At 36.0% G+C, this 18,744-nt stretch overlaps 2 protein-coding genes across 2 annotated transcripts in view; both read left to right on the top strand.

Moving 5' to 3' along the window:
* Nucleotides 1-18,744, top strand: part of LOC142337957 (dynein axonemal heavy chain 5-like) — a 428,573-nt gene that overhangs the window by 312,264 nt on the left and 97,565 nt on the right. The window lies entirely within an intron of this gene.
* On the top strand, nucleotides 9,472-16,354 carry LOC142337927 (organic cation transporter protein-like). The gene is made up of 11 exons (XM_075387565.1): nucleotides 9,472-9,815; nucleotides 10,268-10,440; nucleotides 10,677-10,766; nucleotides 11,262-11,409; nucleotides 11,829-11,950; nucleotides 12,435-12,550; nucleotides 13,233-13,399; nucleotides 14,024-14,240; nucleotides 14,729-14,912; nucleotides 15,406-15,516; nucleotides 15,908-16,354. Exons 1-11 carry the CDS (start codon nucleotides 9,472-9,474, stop codon nucleotides 16,168-16,170), a joined length of 1,935 nt encoding a protein of 644 aa, XP_075243680.1. The 3' UTR covers nucleotides 16,171-16,354.

The raw sequence follows: 18,744 nt of genomic DNA, 5'->3' as shown, positions 1-18,744 counted from the left end.
AAGGGGAATGTAGATATATCGTTAATACAAGAACTAGAACAAGCGAAGGAGGAATACAAACAACGCACACACAAGTGTGATATTGTAGAACCGACGACTCTACATACAGAAGTAGTAAAAGTATCTTGTAAGGACTTACTACTAAAATTAACAGAGTTCACCAAACGAGCTCAACTAGACACAGATACAATTCTGCGCGAACAAATAAATGATCCGGTTTTACAAACCGTTCGCCAGTGGCTAAAGGCAGGCAAAGAACCGCCGAGCACAAGTACAATTAAGCATTGTAAAGGATTACGTGCATACAAAAATATATTTAACCTTCTACTACTCGAGGAACAATATGACTTACTATGCTACAATAAACCAGACGAGAACGGTTTATACGATACCAAAATATGTGTTCCACTATCGCTATTTATGAAGTGTTTTGAGTTAGCACATAATAATCCGCTAAGTGGGCATCGTGGAGACGCATGTACATTTAACAACATTAGTAGATTCTTTTACTGGCCCGGAATGTACAAATGGGTTACAATGCTAATACATGATTGCCTAGATTGTCAGAAGAATAAACCACAAAGACATGATCTAAACGAAGCACCCTTAGAACAGTGGGGAGAACTAGAAACCACCCCATTTCATACTATAGACATAGACCACAAGGGCCCATTTAGGCCTTGTAGTAACCAAAAGAAATTTTGTCTAGTTATAGTAGATAGTTCCTCTCGCTTTATACAAGTTTATCCATCAAAAACAGCCGATGCACCAGAAACTGTTAAGTTAATAGAAAAATATATTACCCGATTCGGAATCCCCCAGCAAATAGTACATGACAACGGTACTGCATTTTTGAGTAATGATTTCGTGCACTGGACGCATGAATTCGGAATTACCTTAAAACCACGAACCTCATACTCACCTTGGACAAATGGCAAGGTTGAAGTACAAAATAAAAACTTAGCAAATTATTTGCGCAGTTTTTTTAACGACACCGGATCGAACTGGGCCAGTCTTACTAATAAGTTTGCTTTTGCGCATAATACTGCAATAAATTACAGTACAGTATATACTCCGTACGAGATAGTATTCGGCATTAAACCGCAAATTCCAATTTCCCTTAAGCTAGGCTTACTACGGGATAATAGGCGGAAATGTATTTCAGAGTATTGTAAAGACCTTCCCTTACATACTCACCGTGAAAATTCTTGTAAAAACGAGAAAGTAGACAAACTATTACAGAATAGATTGCCTAGTACTATACTACAACGCGAAAATGAATTTAAAAATATATATAGTAAAACGTATACTCGCTGTCGGCAAATTACAAACAAAGCACACGAGTATAGGAATAGATTTAAATTGGGTAGACCAATCAAAATCGGTCGTAAAGTTCTACTAGAGAATCACGCTAAAGGATTATTGAAATCCAAAAAATTACTAGAGTTACGCTCTGGACCATATACTGTTACTAAACAAATTACTAACACTACGTATGAAATTGTTCACGACACAACTGAACAAAAGAAAGTAGTGCATAGAAATCACTTAGTAGAATACTTTCCTAAAGAACAGGAAATAGACAAGTTAGTACAGGACTACAGTACAAACTATGATGATTCACAGGCCTACTATGATAGGTTCAACCAGTACTCAATAAATAGATTCAATCACCAAACAATTGATAACCCGGAATATATGCCGTGGCCTATTATTAACAACGCAAATAATCAGGCTGAGCAAATAACATCACCGCAAACAGTTGAGTACTCAACTACTGTTAACACGTGCCGGAGTGCGCCTAACAGCCCATACAAAACAAATAGAAATGATAGCACACTACATATCAGAAATTTGTTTAGCCCCCAAAGTAGTTCACAAAGTACTACGTCCAATTCCCATACATTTAGCCCTATCATTAGTTCAACCCCCCACCCAGTAAAAATAAAACCTAATCCTAACCCAATTCATTCTGATGTCAGACCGCAGAGAACACGGACTGAACCTAAACGCTATGGAAATACAATTCCATCAGATTTAATTCCAAAAGTCCAAAAGAAATAATTCTTTTGTACAAGTTGTTATTAAAATATACGAAATTATAAAAATAAAATATACAAATTATAAAAATAATTAAAGCAAAAATGTACAAAAATTTATAACAGTCGAGCTCTAGCAAGTTTAATTAGTTTAATGTATTCGCGGGCAATAGCACAGTCTCGAAAGAGAAGCCCGCACCCCAGAACAACAGCCAACCCATACAGTTGCTGAGCAGCTCTTGCTGTCTCAGGGGTCCACCACACTCGCCAAAGCTCGAACACAAAATTCATAAATTCTTCATGGCACTCGGGGTTGGGTGCTGTTAATTTTCGCTCGAACTAAAAAATTCAAAAATTTCATAATCTACCCCAATATATCCCAGAAAAATATTTATAACTTCAAAAATTTACCTCTTCCCCCAACCAACATTTGAGGTACTGCACTGTAGCAGGACATATCTTCGCGTATTTCAATAAATTCCTATCCTTATTATTTACACAATACTCCTGCGCAACTCGCAGCGAATAAAACTCCTCTTCAGAGAGGACAATTTGAGTTGATATATACTGCTCAGAGAGGAAAAATTTTATCTCTCTGGCATCCAACTCCAAATCTAAGTGTTCGAAGGCAGAATAATTTGCCTCTTTAAACAACTTTAAAATAGTTCTGTTCATTATTTTTCAAAGTTAGACTAGAATTACACTCAGCGAATTTCTCTATATATACAGGAATAGAAATATACCCCAACCAGTTAAATTTCTTATTCACTCTGTCTTCACGGACAACCCTCAATCAACCAATCAGAATTGAGTATTCTGCCAGTTGCGCGGATAGAAATCCGCTCTCAATAATTTATGTAAATATACAAATTGATAAAATACAGTTGGAACAGTTAGCCAATCAGGGCTCACTATTTTGCCATCCGCACGGACGGCCAAATTGCCATTGAGAAAACTATAAATTCTCAACTTAACTGAATAGATTCATTCTTCTGAATCTCTCGCTTAAAGACTACAACCACACTCTCGTTGACAAATCCTACAAAATTCATTTTCAAAAATGAATCCCGAAATCGAATCTCTGTTCCCCGAGGAGGGAGAGGTTATCGAAACTGAAAACCCCAGAAGAAACTTCACTGAGGTAAATCTTTTGCTTATTCTTTTTCTGTTTCGTCTGTTTCTATTTTGCAAAAACAGATACATAGAAAATGTCACAAAATTATTTGTGACCGCAACCTTAATTTTATCTAATTTCACAAATTGTGAAAACCCAGACTCTGAAATTTTCACAGATTTAAAAACTGCTCACCATCACTTATACGCAAAAACTGCAACATCACTAAAAGTCGCTCACTACGATTGTTCACTTATGGACTCTAATAAAATGTACTCACTAAACAAAGTCGCTCCTTGTAAAATTGAACCACAAAATGTTGAAATTTCAAAAGTCAAAGGACAAATTTTCAACCGTTTCTTTAGAGGAAAATTAGAAGCTACTATGTGTAGAGCAAGCCACCAAAGCATTAGGTGGTATTGCGGCCTTTTCGACGCTAGTGGAATTGATGCAAAACGTAGCACAATTACCACAGACGTAGATTTAACTCCAGAACAGTGTAGGCAGGCTAGATTAACTAATAAGTTAAGTATTAACGGAAAAGAAATTCCGATTAAATTAAATGTAAGAACAACTTATATAAAAAATTCCGGTCCAAATATTGGAGAAAATCCAAACGAATGTGACGATTCTGGCTGGATAATTCACGATACATTTGAAACTTATATGCAGGATACAACTCTAAATGTTAACCTGCGGGGAGGATCAGTAAATAACTGGCAAAATATTCCCCTGCCTTGCACATTATCAGAAGGCGGTTGTCAAAGCACGTCAACCGACCCCCATGCTTATAGCTGGGAGAAACAAGATAATTGCTTGTTCGCTTTAAGAGAACAATTTGAAGGCAAAATGATAAAAATAGGAGATAATTACTATATCTCTAAAGAATCAGAGAAAGAACAAAGTTTTCTATTTCAAGTGTACAATAAGCCTCAATCGCTATGCAATAGCAATAATATAGTTTATCCGTCACCATACGACACAATATATGTTGAATTTACAGGCGGGTTTAATATGAATACAGGAGAGGCACTCGAGCCTCTACCTAATATAAATAGAATTACTAGACTTCCGAACAATTCACTAAGTTCGCTTAATATCTCCCGAACAGAGATAGATTACGAGGCACATTTGAATACTAAATTCGACTACTATCAGTACACTAATTTCCGAAGGCTACAACTCTCTGAAATAAATACTATACAACAAATTTTTGAACTAGAACGTTCACTTAAAAATACACAACTTGCATATTCGCGTCTCAGCCCTAAGCTGGCTGGTTTTCTGTTAACTAATAACAGATCTATGTTTTTAGAGACAAACGGCAATATAGCCTGGCTCTATCACTGTCCAAAATTTTATTCGCCTTTACAAGTAATGGATACTTGTTACGATCGAATACCGGTGTTATATAAAAATAAAGTTCGCTTTATCGATCCAGTTAGCAGACAAACATTCACTACTGCTAAACAACAACCATGTAACAACAAACAAAAGAATCTTTTTCAACTAGATATTGAAAATGATAACTCTTGGATCGAGCTAACTCCAAGTATAACACAAGTCACCGGGCCAGCATTATTTGCCCCCAGCAATCAGAAACACAAAATGGTTTCGATGAAATTTAAAAACGGACAGGAAGTTTCTTTTCATGTTAAAGAAGACATGATTGCATTTTGGAATGATGTAACTTTAAATTCTGAAATGAAAGACGCAGCGCAAGAGTTTTCTCGTGAATTAGTTGAGATTCAACATAATAAAAGCCAGCCTAGTGGTTATAGCAACTACTACACTACAAAATCAATATATTTAGATTCTCTAATCTCGTCACAATTCCTACACAACCGGTATATAAAAGCCTTCGGCCGAATACACTATTATTTGGAACAATGCGGAATTACTTTCGCTGTATTCCTTTTTGTGAAATTTATAATCGACATTGTAGTTTGCATCATTCGAGCACTACAAATACACAAAATTACTGGCGCCTCAGTGAGTTTTGGGAAAGTAATACTATCAGCTACTTTCAATATAATTTTTCAGTCTATAGTAACTTCAGTATTTCGTCCTACTGAAGAAAGAGACGACTCAGAACACTTAGTACAAGCCCCAACTTATAAAGAGCCGACTATAAACATATACCCTCCAATACAAAGTGAGCTACAATCAATTAGACAAGAGAGGGAAAATCACTCTAGCAATGAGGATTTCCCAACCTCTCCAGTGTAATTAAATCTAATTAATTACAACTATAAATAACCCTTTGTATAAAAATTTTTTAGAACATCACACTGGACGACAATGATTTTCTGCTGCCAGCATTCGAGGAACTACTAGACGATGCACCTCCATCAGAACTTCCCCTCGACATTGTCACGCAATATCTAACGACAACCGAGGAGCCCCAATCATATGAGCAACAAGATACCCAACAACTGTCAGAACAGCCTCAACAACCACAACCAGGACCATCACAACTCTAACCACCAGTGGCAGCAGTCATGCCAAAGACACTTACTGTGCAGGACAAAATCAACCGCCAAATCAAAACTGAACAACTAGTGTGCAACCCAAGCTTCAAGGGGCACCCAAAATATGACATGAGCTTGAACTATAAATTGCAAAACCACGCTAACCTATACAAATTGATCTCTTATAACCCCAAAGCAAAAACTTACAGAGCGAAAAATTTAGGCATCGATAAACAAATCATCTCTGTCCCATTTCATTTCCTAACCGCAAACCTCGACAGCTCAGAAGACAACTACATTCGAAACCTCGAGCAAAGTTTCCTCAAGGAACGCTACAAGAATTTCCAGCTCCAGCAGCCCAACGAAAGCCTGCTGAGAGAACTAAGAGACTATCGACATGGAGACTTTCGAGGTAACGACAATTTTTCGAATCTCTGAGCCGGGGAGAAGGCACAAAAACTTTTTTTTTACATAATCTGTAAACCTTAAAATTTATAACTTGTCTTTTTTTATCTGTAAACATTAAAATTTATATGTGTACCCTTATTGATGCTATGATTTTCATTTTACCCCCACTAAGGACCGGGTCGGGATGTACTGAAGTAATGTTTATGTTGAATACTTAGCTTAACTAAGCTAAGTATTCAAATTACATCATTCTAAAAATAGAATGATGTAATTAGCTGAACCATTCATATTGCACAAAATGTCCATCCAGCCAAACGGACATTTTGCCATCCAGCAGGACGGGAACTATCCCGTTCTGAGAACTATATATAGCAAAGAAAGAATCACAACTTTGAGAAATTAAGAAATAACAACTCAGAGAAACTCAGAATCTAATATCTCCAAATTGAGAAAAAGTAATCTCAAATTAAAAGCAATTCGAATCAAAATTGCCCAACTCTTTCTCAACTATATCGAATAACGAATAGTTAGAGATATCTTCAAGTCAGGACTTTATTCAAAAGAGAATAATAAGTTACTGATAAGTTAATAACGTTTTTACAAGTATTCCGACCCTTTCCCTTTTTACAAGTTAGATTTAATAACTCTAAGTGCAACTCTTATAATTATACCATTAGTGCTGTAAATTATCTATGTTAAACTTTTACAAATCATATACAAATCTTATAACTAGAATAATTAGTCAAATTTACATATTTAAATCCTTAAGTAATTTCATGAGACTTATCAGGCTTAGAAAGATAGCGTATACTAGGAGTAAGACCATCGAGTCAGAAGTTTGAACCTTCGCACCCCCCTACCCACTAGTATACAGTGCCTAGTTTCAATGACATTCAAGCCCGAAAACTGGCGCTTGTAACTCTTTATATTGTGAAATTGAACTTAACAATTATTAACAAGAAGAGTTTCTTTTCATATTAGACACGTCTAAACAATAATTTGAACATCAACTTAGGGAGTGTTTTTGGAGCAAGATTTTGGAGGGAAAAGTCGTTTGTAGTGACAAACATGTGAAAGTTTCTCGTGTTGTCAACAAAACTGCGGAGGCATTTACTTTTAATTGTAAAATTTTCTGTTTTTACGGTCCTGGCTGACGTTGCTACATTTACTTGAATAAACTGCTTTTATGAAAATTTATTTTATCTTGCTTATGTCGTTTCGTTTAGATTTCGTGCAGCTACCATGAGCCAAACAAGTATTTTTTGAATACCACGCAAGCATAATGAAAATTTTTCAAAATTTTAACTAAAAATTGTACCCGAGGTCGAGGTGTCACCGCTATTCAACGCAAAATTATGTAAGATAAACGATGAATGCGGAAAATTTTCTAAGATAAGCGGTGAATGCGGTGAAATTACATGGATCAGGCGTTGAATGCGGTGAAAAAACCTTTATAGCCGGGGAGTATTACGGTTTTTTCACTCACAAACATTCCGGAAAATGTAAACGAACATTCCGGAAAATATTCCGGAAAATGTTCGTTTTCTCGTTTAATTGCTTTCCAACAGTTTTTGTCATGCAAAACTTTTGCTTGACGCATCTGGTTTTTTAGTATATTTGTTGGCCTGTGATTTCTTGATTGGTTTTCTCGTTTAATTGCTTTCCAACAGTTTTTTAAATGCAAAACCTTTGCTTGACGCATCTGGTTTTTTAATATTTGTTGGCCTGTGATTTCTTGATTTTTTGAGAGTTCTAGACTTTCCTCTCCCTGTTATTTTTAAGCACTCGAAACAGTATATTACCATTGAACTTGAGGCAAAAATTGCACCGATTTTTTCGAATTATTAGTCGTTAATAGGAAGTTTTGGTGTTGCTTGAAGCTGCTTGGGGAAATTTATAGCTCACCGCCAATGCGGGTTGCGATTAGCTCCCTACTTTTTTTCGAGGTTATTTCTTTGGATACTTTTGTCGGCTTTTTCATTGTCATCAGAACAGAACACATTGAACTTCTAATAAAATTGTCATTTAACTGTCTTTCTGGTCATTGCATTGCGCTCATTTTCTTTTTTGGGGGAGAATTTAACAATTATTGCAGGATGTTATAAGAATAACCAGTTTTTTAAAACGAATTTTTGAAGTTAGTATTGGGATGCAGACATATATAATTGCAAAGGTTTGTGAATGTGTTTAAATAAAATTCATCTCGCTTGCTTTAATCAACCTCCCACTGCTGTTTTAAATTTGAGCTGGACGGGTTCCACTTTTGTCTCTTCTCAAAAGTTTTCATCAAGCAAACCTGTTCAATAACTTTGGTTTTCGATCAGCATTTTCTGTGATACTCTTGAGCTCCTAAATCTTTTTTAGAATCCTTTGCAAGCGTGTTTTCAGTTCCATTTCATTTTGTGATAAAATCTCTATAGTAATATAACTCTAAATGATGAAATCTCAGTATTAAACAACCTTTTTTAAAAACTATACTACGTAATTCTGATTCTGATTACGGATTAACAGTTAAATTTTTAAATAATTCTATAGGGGTTAACAGTAGATTTTGTTTTGCAACTTCTTGTATTTAAAAGTAATAGTGCATGTGATTAAACTCATCAAATAAATATCGTCACCAATATGCTATTATCAGCAAGCTTGTTATTTTCAATAATAGGTTTAGTTCACATTCATATCACTCTACGCATAATATTGTTTAGAGAAATAATTGCAGTATTTTTCTGCAGTATTCTTTCGCATAATTGTTTTTTTCATTTTGGCGCCACAAAGCAAGCAAAAATTAGCTCACCGTTCCTGAGTAATAAAGATCACGTTTAGTAAAATTGCTGGTCGAACCAATTAGTTGTAAAATTGATAATGTGATCTAGCTGTTTTTTTTTGAAATTATAATTCATTGCTATCAAAAGTAGATTTCGCAAATTTTCTGTCACTATCACTGAACTGCGCTTTACTTCGTTCGAATTGGGGTGTTTTTGTAGCACAGTGTGATTGATTTTTCTTTGGGGCATCCACGAATTGCTTTCGTGACTATGCACCGAATGGAAAATAGTCATTCAAAGACACCTCAAGTTTCCTCCGTTTAATTTTTTTTTTTCTAATTCGTGTATTTAGATGGTTATAGAATCTGCCTGGTTGTCTGGTTTCTGGCGTAATTCACCCTCATTATCCAGTCTGGCCGCGTTGATTGGTCGATCAATAAAAGACGACTTTTATAATTGAACTGCTGTGAAAACGGCCGCCTTTAATTGACCTCAGCTGCAATTTTAGCACATTCTGGCGTCAAATTTCTTTGAACTAGGGAAAATAAGGAAGCATACAATTTTTGTTAGCTAACGATTATCGGAACTTGAATATATTTCTGACACCTTTTTTGTTCAAAAATAATCTGATTTAAAAACTGTTCAAAAAAGTGTAATTATCACAGGAATTGCCGATGAAATTGCAAAAAACGGTTGAAAGAAAAGAGCCATGGTTGATTTTAGTGTTTCTATATTTATATCTCGGAATTGCTTTTGGTTGTATTCGAATTTACCTAACACCATTACCATTTCGATGCTACACGCCGATTGAAAACGACCCGATTTTTGACCAATTGCGAAATTCGGACAATGGACGCGGTTTTCGCAAAGTCGAACAGTTGTTGCTACCCGACCAGGATTTGAACACGAACCCTCGGCGGTTTGAGAGCCCGAATAGCTGCAAGAAATACAGTTCTGCGCACGTGCAGTCGATTATAGACAGACAGAATGGGAGGAATATTACGACGGATCAGTTCAAGCATGCTTTTTAACTTGCATTTCTGGGCTTTTTTGGAAGGGCTGGGGGGGGGGGGGGGGGTATTGCTTATAAGAGGGTACCAATTTTAAAATCGGGGAAAGGCGGGGGCAAGTAATTCGTAATTCGTAACTGGTTTTGTTCGAAATTAAGAAACGCTTCCATGCTTATGTTGAAATCAGTTCATCGCATTTGAATCGGAACAACAATTGCAGTTTAATTTCTTGTAACATAGCCACAACTTGAAGTGAGGTCTCTTTAGATCATATCAATTTATTGTTAATTTACTGGAAAATAACCTAGTTACTTCTCATCAATTTAGCTTTCATCGTGATTGTATGAGTTTTTGTATAATCCTGCTTTGAAAAAATCCTGTTTGACGAAAATTTTATTCCACCTGATTTTCAGATTTTTTTTAAAAAAAACCACGCCCACCCTTAAGCATGCCCTTGTAGCCAGTACATAGGGGAGATGGCGGAAGATCCACCCAAGGTGGAAAACTGCGGTGGACTCGGGTGGCAGTTTGTGAAGCGGAAGGACACGATTGAACAGAATCTCAACACAAAATATAAATTGGTCTGCGAGAGAAGAGTTTTTCTAAACACGCTCAATTCGCTTGGATCACTCGGTAAGGGCTAACGAAAGTTGACAAAATAGGAAAAATTAGATACACGATTTCTCTAGCTGATAGGTCGACTTAAGAAAATACCATTTGTTGACTGACCAATTGTGTAAGCAAATATTCGGATTCAGATGTCTTCTCATGAAGTCGATCTCTCAAATGGGGTTGTGGTCGATAGTTGTAGGATCGTCTAGCCTCCTTATTACTTTCGTTAACCCTTTAACCCAACTACACCTCTCTAGGTCAGCTTCTGGGTTCTGCATTTCTGGTATTCGGCGACATCATTGGCAGAAGTCTGTTATTCTTGATTGCCTCCTTCATCCACGCAGCCGGTTTATTATTGCATGAACATACTCACTCAGTGCAAATGTGAGAATCTGTTTTGGAAAATTAATTGTGCTTTTGTTTTTTAATTGCTCTCAAGAAAAGTTTGTAGCAATTATATTTTTTTTAAAAAAAGAGGTCTATCTAGCAATTATATTAGTCTTGCGCGTCTTTCTTATGCGATTTTTCACGACCGATTTTTCGTCTGACCCATTTTACTTTTCGACCTCAAAAACGAGGTTAACAGAGCTTTACGTCTTACTGGTTTTCAAGTATGCGATTAACTGCAACTATTTTGAGGAGACAATTTCATGTTGCATGTTTCATTAGTATTTTTCTTCTACCCTCAAGAGCGAGTTGAACTGTGTTCTCAAGGTAGTTCTGAGCGCACGAAAGTTGAACGCTTGATGAACGCATTAAAAATTTTGAACAACATATGCCTTGAGTGTTTTTTTCAATCTCACTGCACTGGGTGATATCTTGATGCTGAACAATTCAAACAGCCGGATTCCTGATGCTAATGATGCCCACATTTATGAGTTATGTGATCTGCTTCATGTTCTACATGGGAGCTGCCATTACCATGTTCGCCCTTGGGCTTATAGCGGCCTGTGAGTTCTGGAACAGCAGTCCAAACAAACGAATATTCAGGTGGTCGCGTCAATAAAACAACATCCACAACGCATTGTCACTCATTAAAAAATTAATATTTTTGAACTTCGACCTTTAAATGCTCAATATAAAACTGCTTATGGGAAACTGGCCAACTTCTATCTGGATTTTTTTTTTGTAAGTAAGTTTGTCAGTTTATCCAAAACTATATCTCTTAAAATTGTAATGAGTATGCGTCGATTGATAAAAAAATCAAAAGAAATGGCCAGAATTATGTTGACTAAAAATGGGTTCTAAGACAGGCAGTTTACCATGTAAAATTATATTTTATGCGTTTCCTTTTGTCAACGAGTGTGTAACTGAGATATCCAGCAAAATTCTTGCAAGCTGCTTACGGGAACAAGAAATGATCAAAATTAATTAGTGGTTAGTGTGATGATGCGTTGCCCCTGCGACAGTGTGTCATCTTTGGGAATGAGTTTTGGGGTGGGAATCGGGATAGCGGGACAACTGTCCCTTCACACCACAGACTGGATATCCCTTCACGCCTCCATCACCACCTGCTATCTATGCATCACAGGCGGGATCTAGTTTAAAACAAATTGACCAAGTTTTTATTTTCATAGACGGTTCGAGGTGAGGTGATAAAAACTGTTTTAAAAATTTAAAAATGGCAAGATTGTTGTGCTATTCACAAAAGTTGCGGTTTATGTGCTGAAAGAAAACTTTGCGGCTAAAAATTGCTGACTTACTGACTTTCATTTCATCAACTCCGATTGCGATAACAACTGTTGCCTAACTTACCAATTAAATAACTTATTAGCATCCGCTGAATACTAAAAAAAATATGGCGAAATTCTGCTTTGGTATTAGATTATAGTTTTCCGCCACTTTTCGCCGCCTTTACCGTTAAAAGCTACAGCCACTTTGCGGCGAAAATTTTTCACCGAAATTGACCGTAATTTTTCACACTAATATTTCACATTACCCTATCGTAATTCTTAAACTTATTACCATATAAATAATCTTAAACTCAATCCCTGCCGTTGGAATGTGGTGTGCAGCTTTGCTCTTTCCTCTAATTTCCTTTATTTCGAACCCCGACTTCCAAAAACAGTGGGAACAACTTTCCTGTTCACACTTTGTTCAGTTTCTCTTCACTTCTTCCGTCAGATACAGGAACAAGGCCAAGGAATGATACACAGAGTTACCACTTTTTGAAAAATTAAAAACAATTTTAATTCCGCGCGCAGGGAGCGAATTTGGAATTTCTTCATATTCATGAAAAACAATAATATAGTTGAATAAATAGCAGTATGTCATTTTTCTATAACAGATTCTGGTAAGCGTTGGCAAGATCTTCTTAAGATAATTCATTTTCTGAAAAACTTATGCAAAGATCTCAAAAAATTGTACATATATTGCAATTTTTTCATCAAAAAAATTGTCAAGATCTTATACTGTTTCGCTAATTAATTACCTGGAACCAATTCGTTATATTAATTGGTGCAAACGACTTATTATAATAGTGTAGCAAAATTAAAGGTGGTGTTAGTGGATCAAAATTTCCATAATTGTTGGCGGAATTGATATTTCTATCACCATAAAATGTTGAAACGGTAGCTGATCAGGGCTAATTTTTGTCTGTTTTTTTGTATCTGAAGTTTTGTTTAGTTTTTATCAGTCATAGATTTTTGTTCAATTCTGTTTTAATGGAGATTAATCTATATTTCGTTAAAAAATTATGTTTAAATTATGTATATTTCGGTTTAAAAAAATACGTGTATCTTCTTTGACCATAAAAGGCAGCACCACCCACTTCAAGTCGATCTGGCGTTTCTCTACTTTTATCATCCGCTACTAGTTTTACCGGAACTGGCAGCTTGAACAATTCCAATTCTATGTCGGACGGGCCAGTAACTTCGCCAGGTGGCAACAGCAGGTGGTGGATGTGGTGGCGAACTTTGAACCCAATGGAGTATTTGAGAAACAGCATTATATTCCGACTGTACAATCATAATGGCTTCAGGTCTTTCTTTAATTTATGATATTAATTAATTCGGATATAGTTGACGCTGCTCGATTGGCTATAGTAACATAGTATTACAGAAAGGTACTATATTTGGTAGAAATGGGTACTGTTTGATGTCCAACCAAAAAAAATTGGAGAAAAATTTGGATAGTTTGAAGGAAAGAAGTTTCATGGGGGGGGGGGGGGGCAGGAAGAGTTTTAACTGCAAATTCTACCTGCAGTCCACCTGCAAATTGAACATATAGGCGTTTAGAAGCAAACTGTGGTTAAATCGGTTTGATAAATTTGGTAGGATTAGTAAACCTTGAGCAAAAAAAGTAATAATATAAGAGTTTGTGAACAATATTGCTTTTCATTTAAAGTTTTTCATTTAACTGACGGACTGTTATCGAGTTTTAAAATCAAAAGCTAGTCAAGAGGAGACCACATTTTCAAAAAATAAAAATAACTTTTGTAGAAGCAAAATTGCCTATACAAATTATCTTGGGTAATAATATATCTTTTCATAGCTGTGAAAAAGTTAGTTTTTTAATAAGAAATTTCCATTTCATCAGGTTGAGTTTGAATTAAATTTCTCGAATCGATCAGCTTCAACTTAAAATTTAATATCATCTGACCTAGATTCGTTTCGTGGCTGTTATTTCTGAACTGGACTGCAAACACTGTTGTGTACTACAGCATCGGCAGCTACACACCCCCCGAGAGTCTCAGACTAATCCCCCCAACTCTCGAGTGGAGTTTGTACGAGGGGGGATTTTATGAGACGGTGTCTATTCTCATGTATCTTATAATTGCTGTGGCCTGGAAGGATAGAATCAAGGAAAGTCAAGGAAGGGCGGTCGGGGAGAGGGGGGGGGGTGGTTGCTAGGAGACAGGGGAGCGTTCAAAGTTTCCAGCGTTCAAAACCTTAGAGGATTGGGGGTTCAATTTTTTTCTGTAAATTAACCGGGATTCCGAAGACGTTGCAAGCGTTGGGTCGCGATCCAGTAGAAAATCTCATGTTGACAGCTGATCTGACGCAAAATATTTGTCAGTTCAAAGGATTTTTTTTTGGCTAAATCCTTGTCCGCTACTCTAGACACGTATGGGCCAGACAGACCTGGGACGTAGAGATAGGGGTCATTTGCGACCGAATTCATAGTCTGAAAAAGTTTTTCACCTGGACCATGACCCAAGTCCTTCTGGCCCATACCTAATTTGGGCGAAGAACCTGCTGCGTTCGTTCAATAAAAAATTCGGAAAGACCATACATGTTTTGAAGTTGTTCCCTAAAGCACTCTCCCCTCCCTCTCTAATCTATTCCCACCCTCCTTTCCTTTGATGCAGACATACTGTCTGTTCCTGACTGTGTGTGGTGCCTCGCGTACATTCGCCCTCTTCTTCCACTCTCTTCCCACTCTCGAGTTCACCCTCACCCGACTCAGCTCGATTACGTCACCTGGTGCATTCAATGGGCTGTACCTGCTCACAATTGAACTGTTGCCCGATTGTCACAGGTGCACTCTCCTAGGTACGCAGAATCAGTTATAAACCCATTAGTTAATTAGTTATAAATGACAACTGATTGCCCTTGATAAAATATTTTTGAACTCGATTTTTATCCAATCCTGGCTATGATCTTCTTTAATTGCTCTCGAACGAAGTTTGAAATAATTATTGTAAATGTGTGTGTCTTCTTTATATGCAAATTTTTCGCTTGATCGTTTTTGCGCTTTTCTTCTAGAACATTCACTGACTTAAGTTATTTTTGCACTCTCCATTAGGTCGAGGTTTCGAATCCCTTCCTAGTCGGATTTCGTTGCAATTGTAAAGAGAAATTCCTCGAGGCTACAGCCCATGAATAAATTGCCCCGCCTGTCATTCGAGAGCAATTTTTCCGAACGTTTGTCGGTTTATGTTCTCTTAATTTAACTCGAAGACCTATAGAACCCTTAAAAAGGCAATCGGTTGTGACAAAAACACCTCTGGGTTATCAAGTTTATTGTATGAGGATGTGTATACAGGAATCAGTTCAGCCGGAGGGAGGTTAGCTGGGGTGGTATTGCCCTACTTAGTGCCATACTTCGACACCATATTTGTCAACCTCATCTGGATGATATGCGGATGCATTGCAGGCACTCGAAACAAACAGACAAACAAACAACAAACATCTTTCATTGGCTACTAAAATTTTTAAACTATTTTTAAACGTTTCTCTATTTTTTTTCATATCTACAAAGAGGAAAAGAAAACAAACTATATCTTAGAAGAAGAACGAACAAACATCATTTTTGTCCTTCCCGGGTCGAGATGTTAAAAACAAAATTCTTAAAAAAATGCAAGAATTACGCTGAATGGTTGTAAGAATTGCGATTCTTAGCGTTCAAAGCGGTGGCAACAAGTTCACCGCCTTCATCGCAATTCTTACAAAAATTAATCTTTTCTGTTTCCTAAAATTGTTTACTTTTGACTCATCGGGGCTTGAAAATTACGTGAGCTAAGTTGTCTAAGATGTCTGTTGTAAAGTGGGCGCCGGTCTCAGCGCACTTTTAATAACTGGCGGGGCGCGTGTGAACAAACTCTGCTTAACTTTCGAAGACTGTGTGAACCAAAAGATGTTCTACACTTTACTGGATTTTGACGAAGATCAACGAAAGGAATTCCAGCGTCGCAAATCCGAATGGAAAACAGCAAAATGTTTGGAGAACGACGTAGCCCAAAAATTGTATCGAAGAAGTTGCGGGACTAAAATGTCGATGGAACGGGAACACCAAATTGTCAGTCAATAATGATGGAGAACAATTATGGGCATTTTTTATGGAAAAAGAGTTTATCAGTATAGCTATGGACACTTGTCGTGAAGCCGAAACAGAATTTCAAAATCTATGCATGCATGATTCGCATTACTGCATGAAAAACTCTTTATTTCTAAAATGATTTTTAAAAAATAAATTTAAAATATTTGTGAAGCGATGTTTTTTATTGACCGGGAAGTTATGAATATTTTTGCCGGAAAAATTTTCTACTAAATATTATCTGACATTCATTACTAAGCGGAAATTTAAATTCTATAGTGCGTTGAAATCAATTTTCTTCGCTGTCAATTGGATTGCTTTTTCTGAAGTTTTTCTACATGCTTCCAGATGCAACAACAACACCGCTTTCTTTCAAATATACAATTTGAAGCATATACTATTGCATTTTGTCTGTCTTTTTGTCCGATTTTTCTTTTTAAAAAGAGAACAAACAATTTGAGCTCAAGATCCAATAATTTTTTCAGCAACGAAAAGTCAATAATTGCTCTGAAACGAAGTTTAAATTAATTGTATGGTTCCTGCTGGCTTTTTCACGCAAATTCTTGTTCAATTGTTTGTGGCTGTGGTTGGTTTCAGATTGCAATGCACTAAACAAGATATAAGCTCATGTCACAGTTTTTGGCAGAAAATACGTCGTTTTGGTGTGAACGATGCAACAAAACAGACTTCGAGAAAAAATCAGAGATTGTTATTAAAACTCAATTGTTATATTTTATAGGTCGTTGATGTTACTGAGTTAATGTAATACAAGTCCTTCAGCTCAATTAACAGTAATGTTTTACCAGACCATGATAACGCATTATTTTTGAAAAGAAACAATGCAAACTTTTCAAAAAAGAACAAATTGAAGAGCAGTAAATTAAGCATTGAAATTTTATTTTCTATACAGACATACTCCTAATATCTGATTAACCAAAGTAGCCATAATAAGTTGAAGACAGAATTATATATTTCCCTGCTATTTTCACTGCAAAGAAAACATAGCTTAAAATACTCAATAATTGTGTCAAAAACTTGCTCAATCTGTTTAAAGGTGAAAACAAACACTCTTTCGAAGTTTCAAACTGATGGTCCAGATCAACGTGTTATCAAGTCGTTATAAAACAACGTATATGGTTTCATAAGTTAATGGCAATATCAATCTAAGTCATCAATCTAGTATAAGCATTAAAACTGTGCTAGCAACAAGAGATCTGAGACGGTAAAGAACGTAGATTTTTTCAATGTTTCTATGACAGGCTGACAATGTTCCTTTTTTGTCTGATGTTATTGAGATCAAATTCGGTTTATGTTCGGCAGTTGATGTTTAGAAAATTTAAAAATTTTAAGCTAAAAACCAGCTTAATCCGTAAAAATCTAAGTTTGTTGCTGACAAGGTTTTGATTTTTTCAATGGAATATAATTGTCAACTTCCTCAATGATAGCCTCTTGGAACTTTTGAAATGCAAGATCACAACCCAAAGCATAAAAGAGCGACATAAGTCTGCCTAATTTGTCTCTTATTTTAAAAACTAGTTTTTAGAAAAAATGGTTTTTAAAATAAGAGACAAATTAGGCAGATTTATGTCGCACTTTTATGCTTTCGATTGTGATCTTGCGTTTCAAAAGTTCCAAGAGGCTATCATTGAGGAATTTGACAATTATATTCCATTGAAAAAATCAAAACCTTCTCAGCAACAAAATCGGATTGACAACAGCATAAAAAATTTAGCAGCAAAAAACAGAGCTTTTTCCAGACCTTTTTGAGACATAAAAATAATAAAAACAAGGAAAAATTCAATAAAATCAGGAATAAGCTGAGAAAGAAAATAAAAGAGAACAAAAAAATCTATTATCAGAAAATGTTGCACAAAAACGCAAAAAACAACTCCAGCAGCTTTTTTAACACAATGAAAATATTGAGTGGAAATACACGAAAAGAACAAGAAGAGTTGTCAGAGAATCAGATTGAAGATTTTAACATTTACTTCACAACTATCGGAAAAATTTTATCGAATAAATTAATTGATCCTGGAAAAAGTGGTAGACAAAAAAGAGTTTTAAACAGCATGTTTTTGACCTCAACAAATGAAGCCGAAATATCACTTGTCATTAAAAAATTGAAAAATAAATACAGCACTGATTGTCACTGTCTCAATAAATTTATACTTAAAAAAATAGAATATGCTATAGTTCCTACATTGACGTTTTTAGTCAATAAGTGTTTCGAAAAAGGAACCTTCCTAAAATGTTTGAAAAAAGCAGTAGTAATTCCAATACATAAGTGCGGGAATGCTTCCGAAGCTCAGAACTACAGGCCATTTAGTTTATTACCAACGATTGGAAAAATACTAGAAAAAATACTCTGAGATCGGATTACCACATTCCTCGATAAATACGATTTGCTTGATAAAAATCATTTTGGGTTCCGACAAAAAAGAGGGACTACTGTTGCACTAGTCAATTTCTTCGAGGGAATCAGAGAAGACTGGGAAAATGGATTTAAAGAAGTAAAAGCTGTCTTCATAGATCTGAAGAAAGCATTTGATACAATTGAACAAAATTTGC

The sequence above is a fragment of the Convolutriloba macropyga genome, chromosome 4, assembly GCF_964194025.1.
Source record: "Convolutriloba macropyga chromosome 4, txConMacr16.3, whole genome shotgun sequence".
In the NCBI taxonomy this organism is placed as follows: Eukaryota; Metazoa; Xenacoelomorpha; order Acoela; family Convolutidae; genus Convolutriloba; species Convolutriloba macropyga.
Note: the sequence above shows the minus strand (reverse complement) of the source record. Positions and strands in the feature narration are given on the sequence as shown.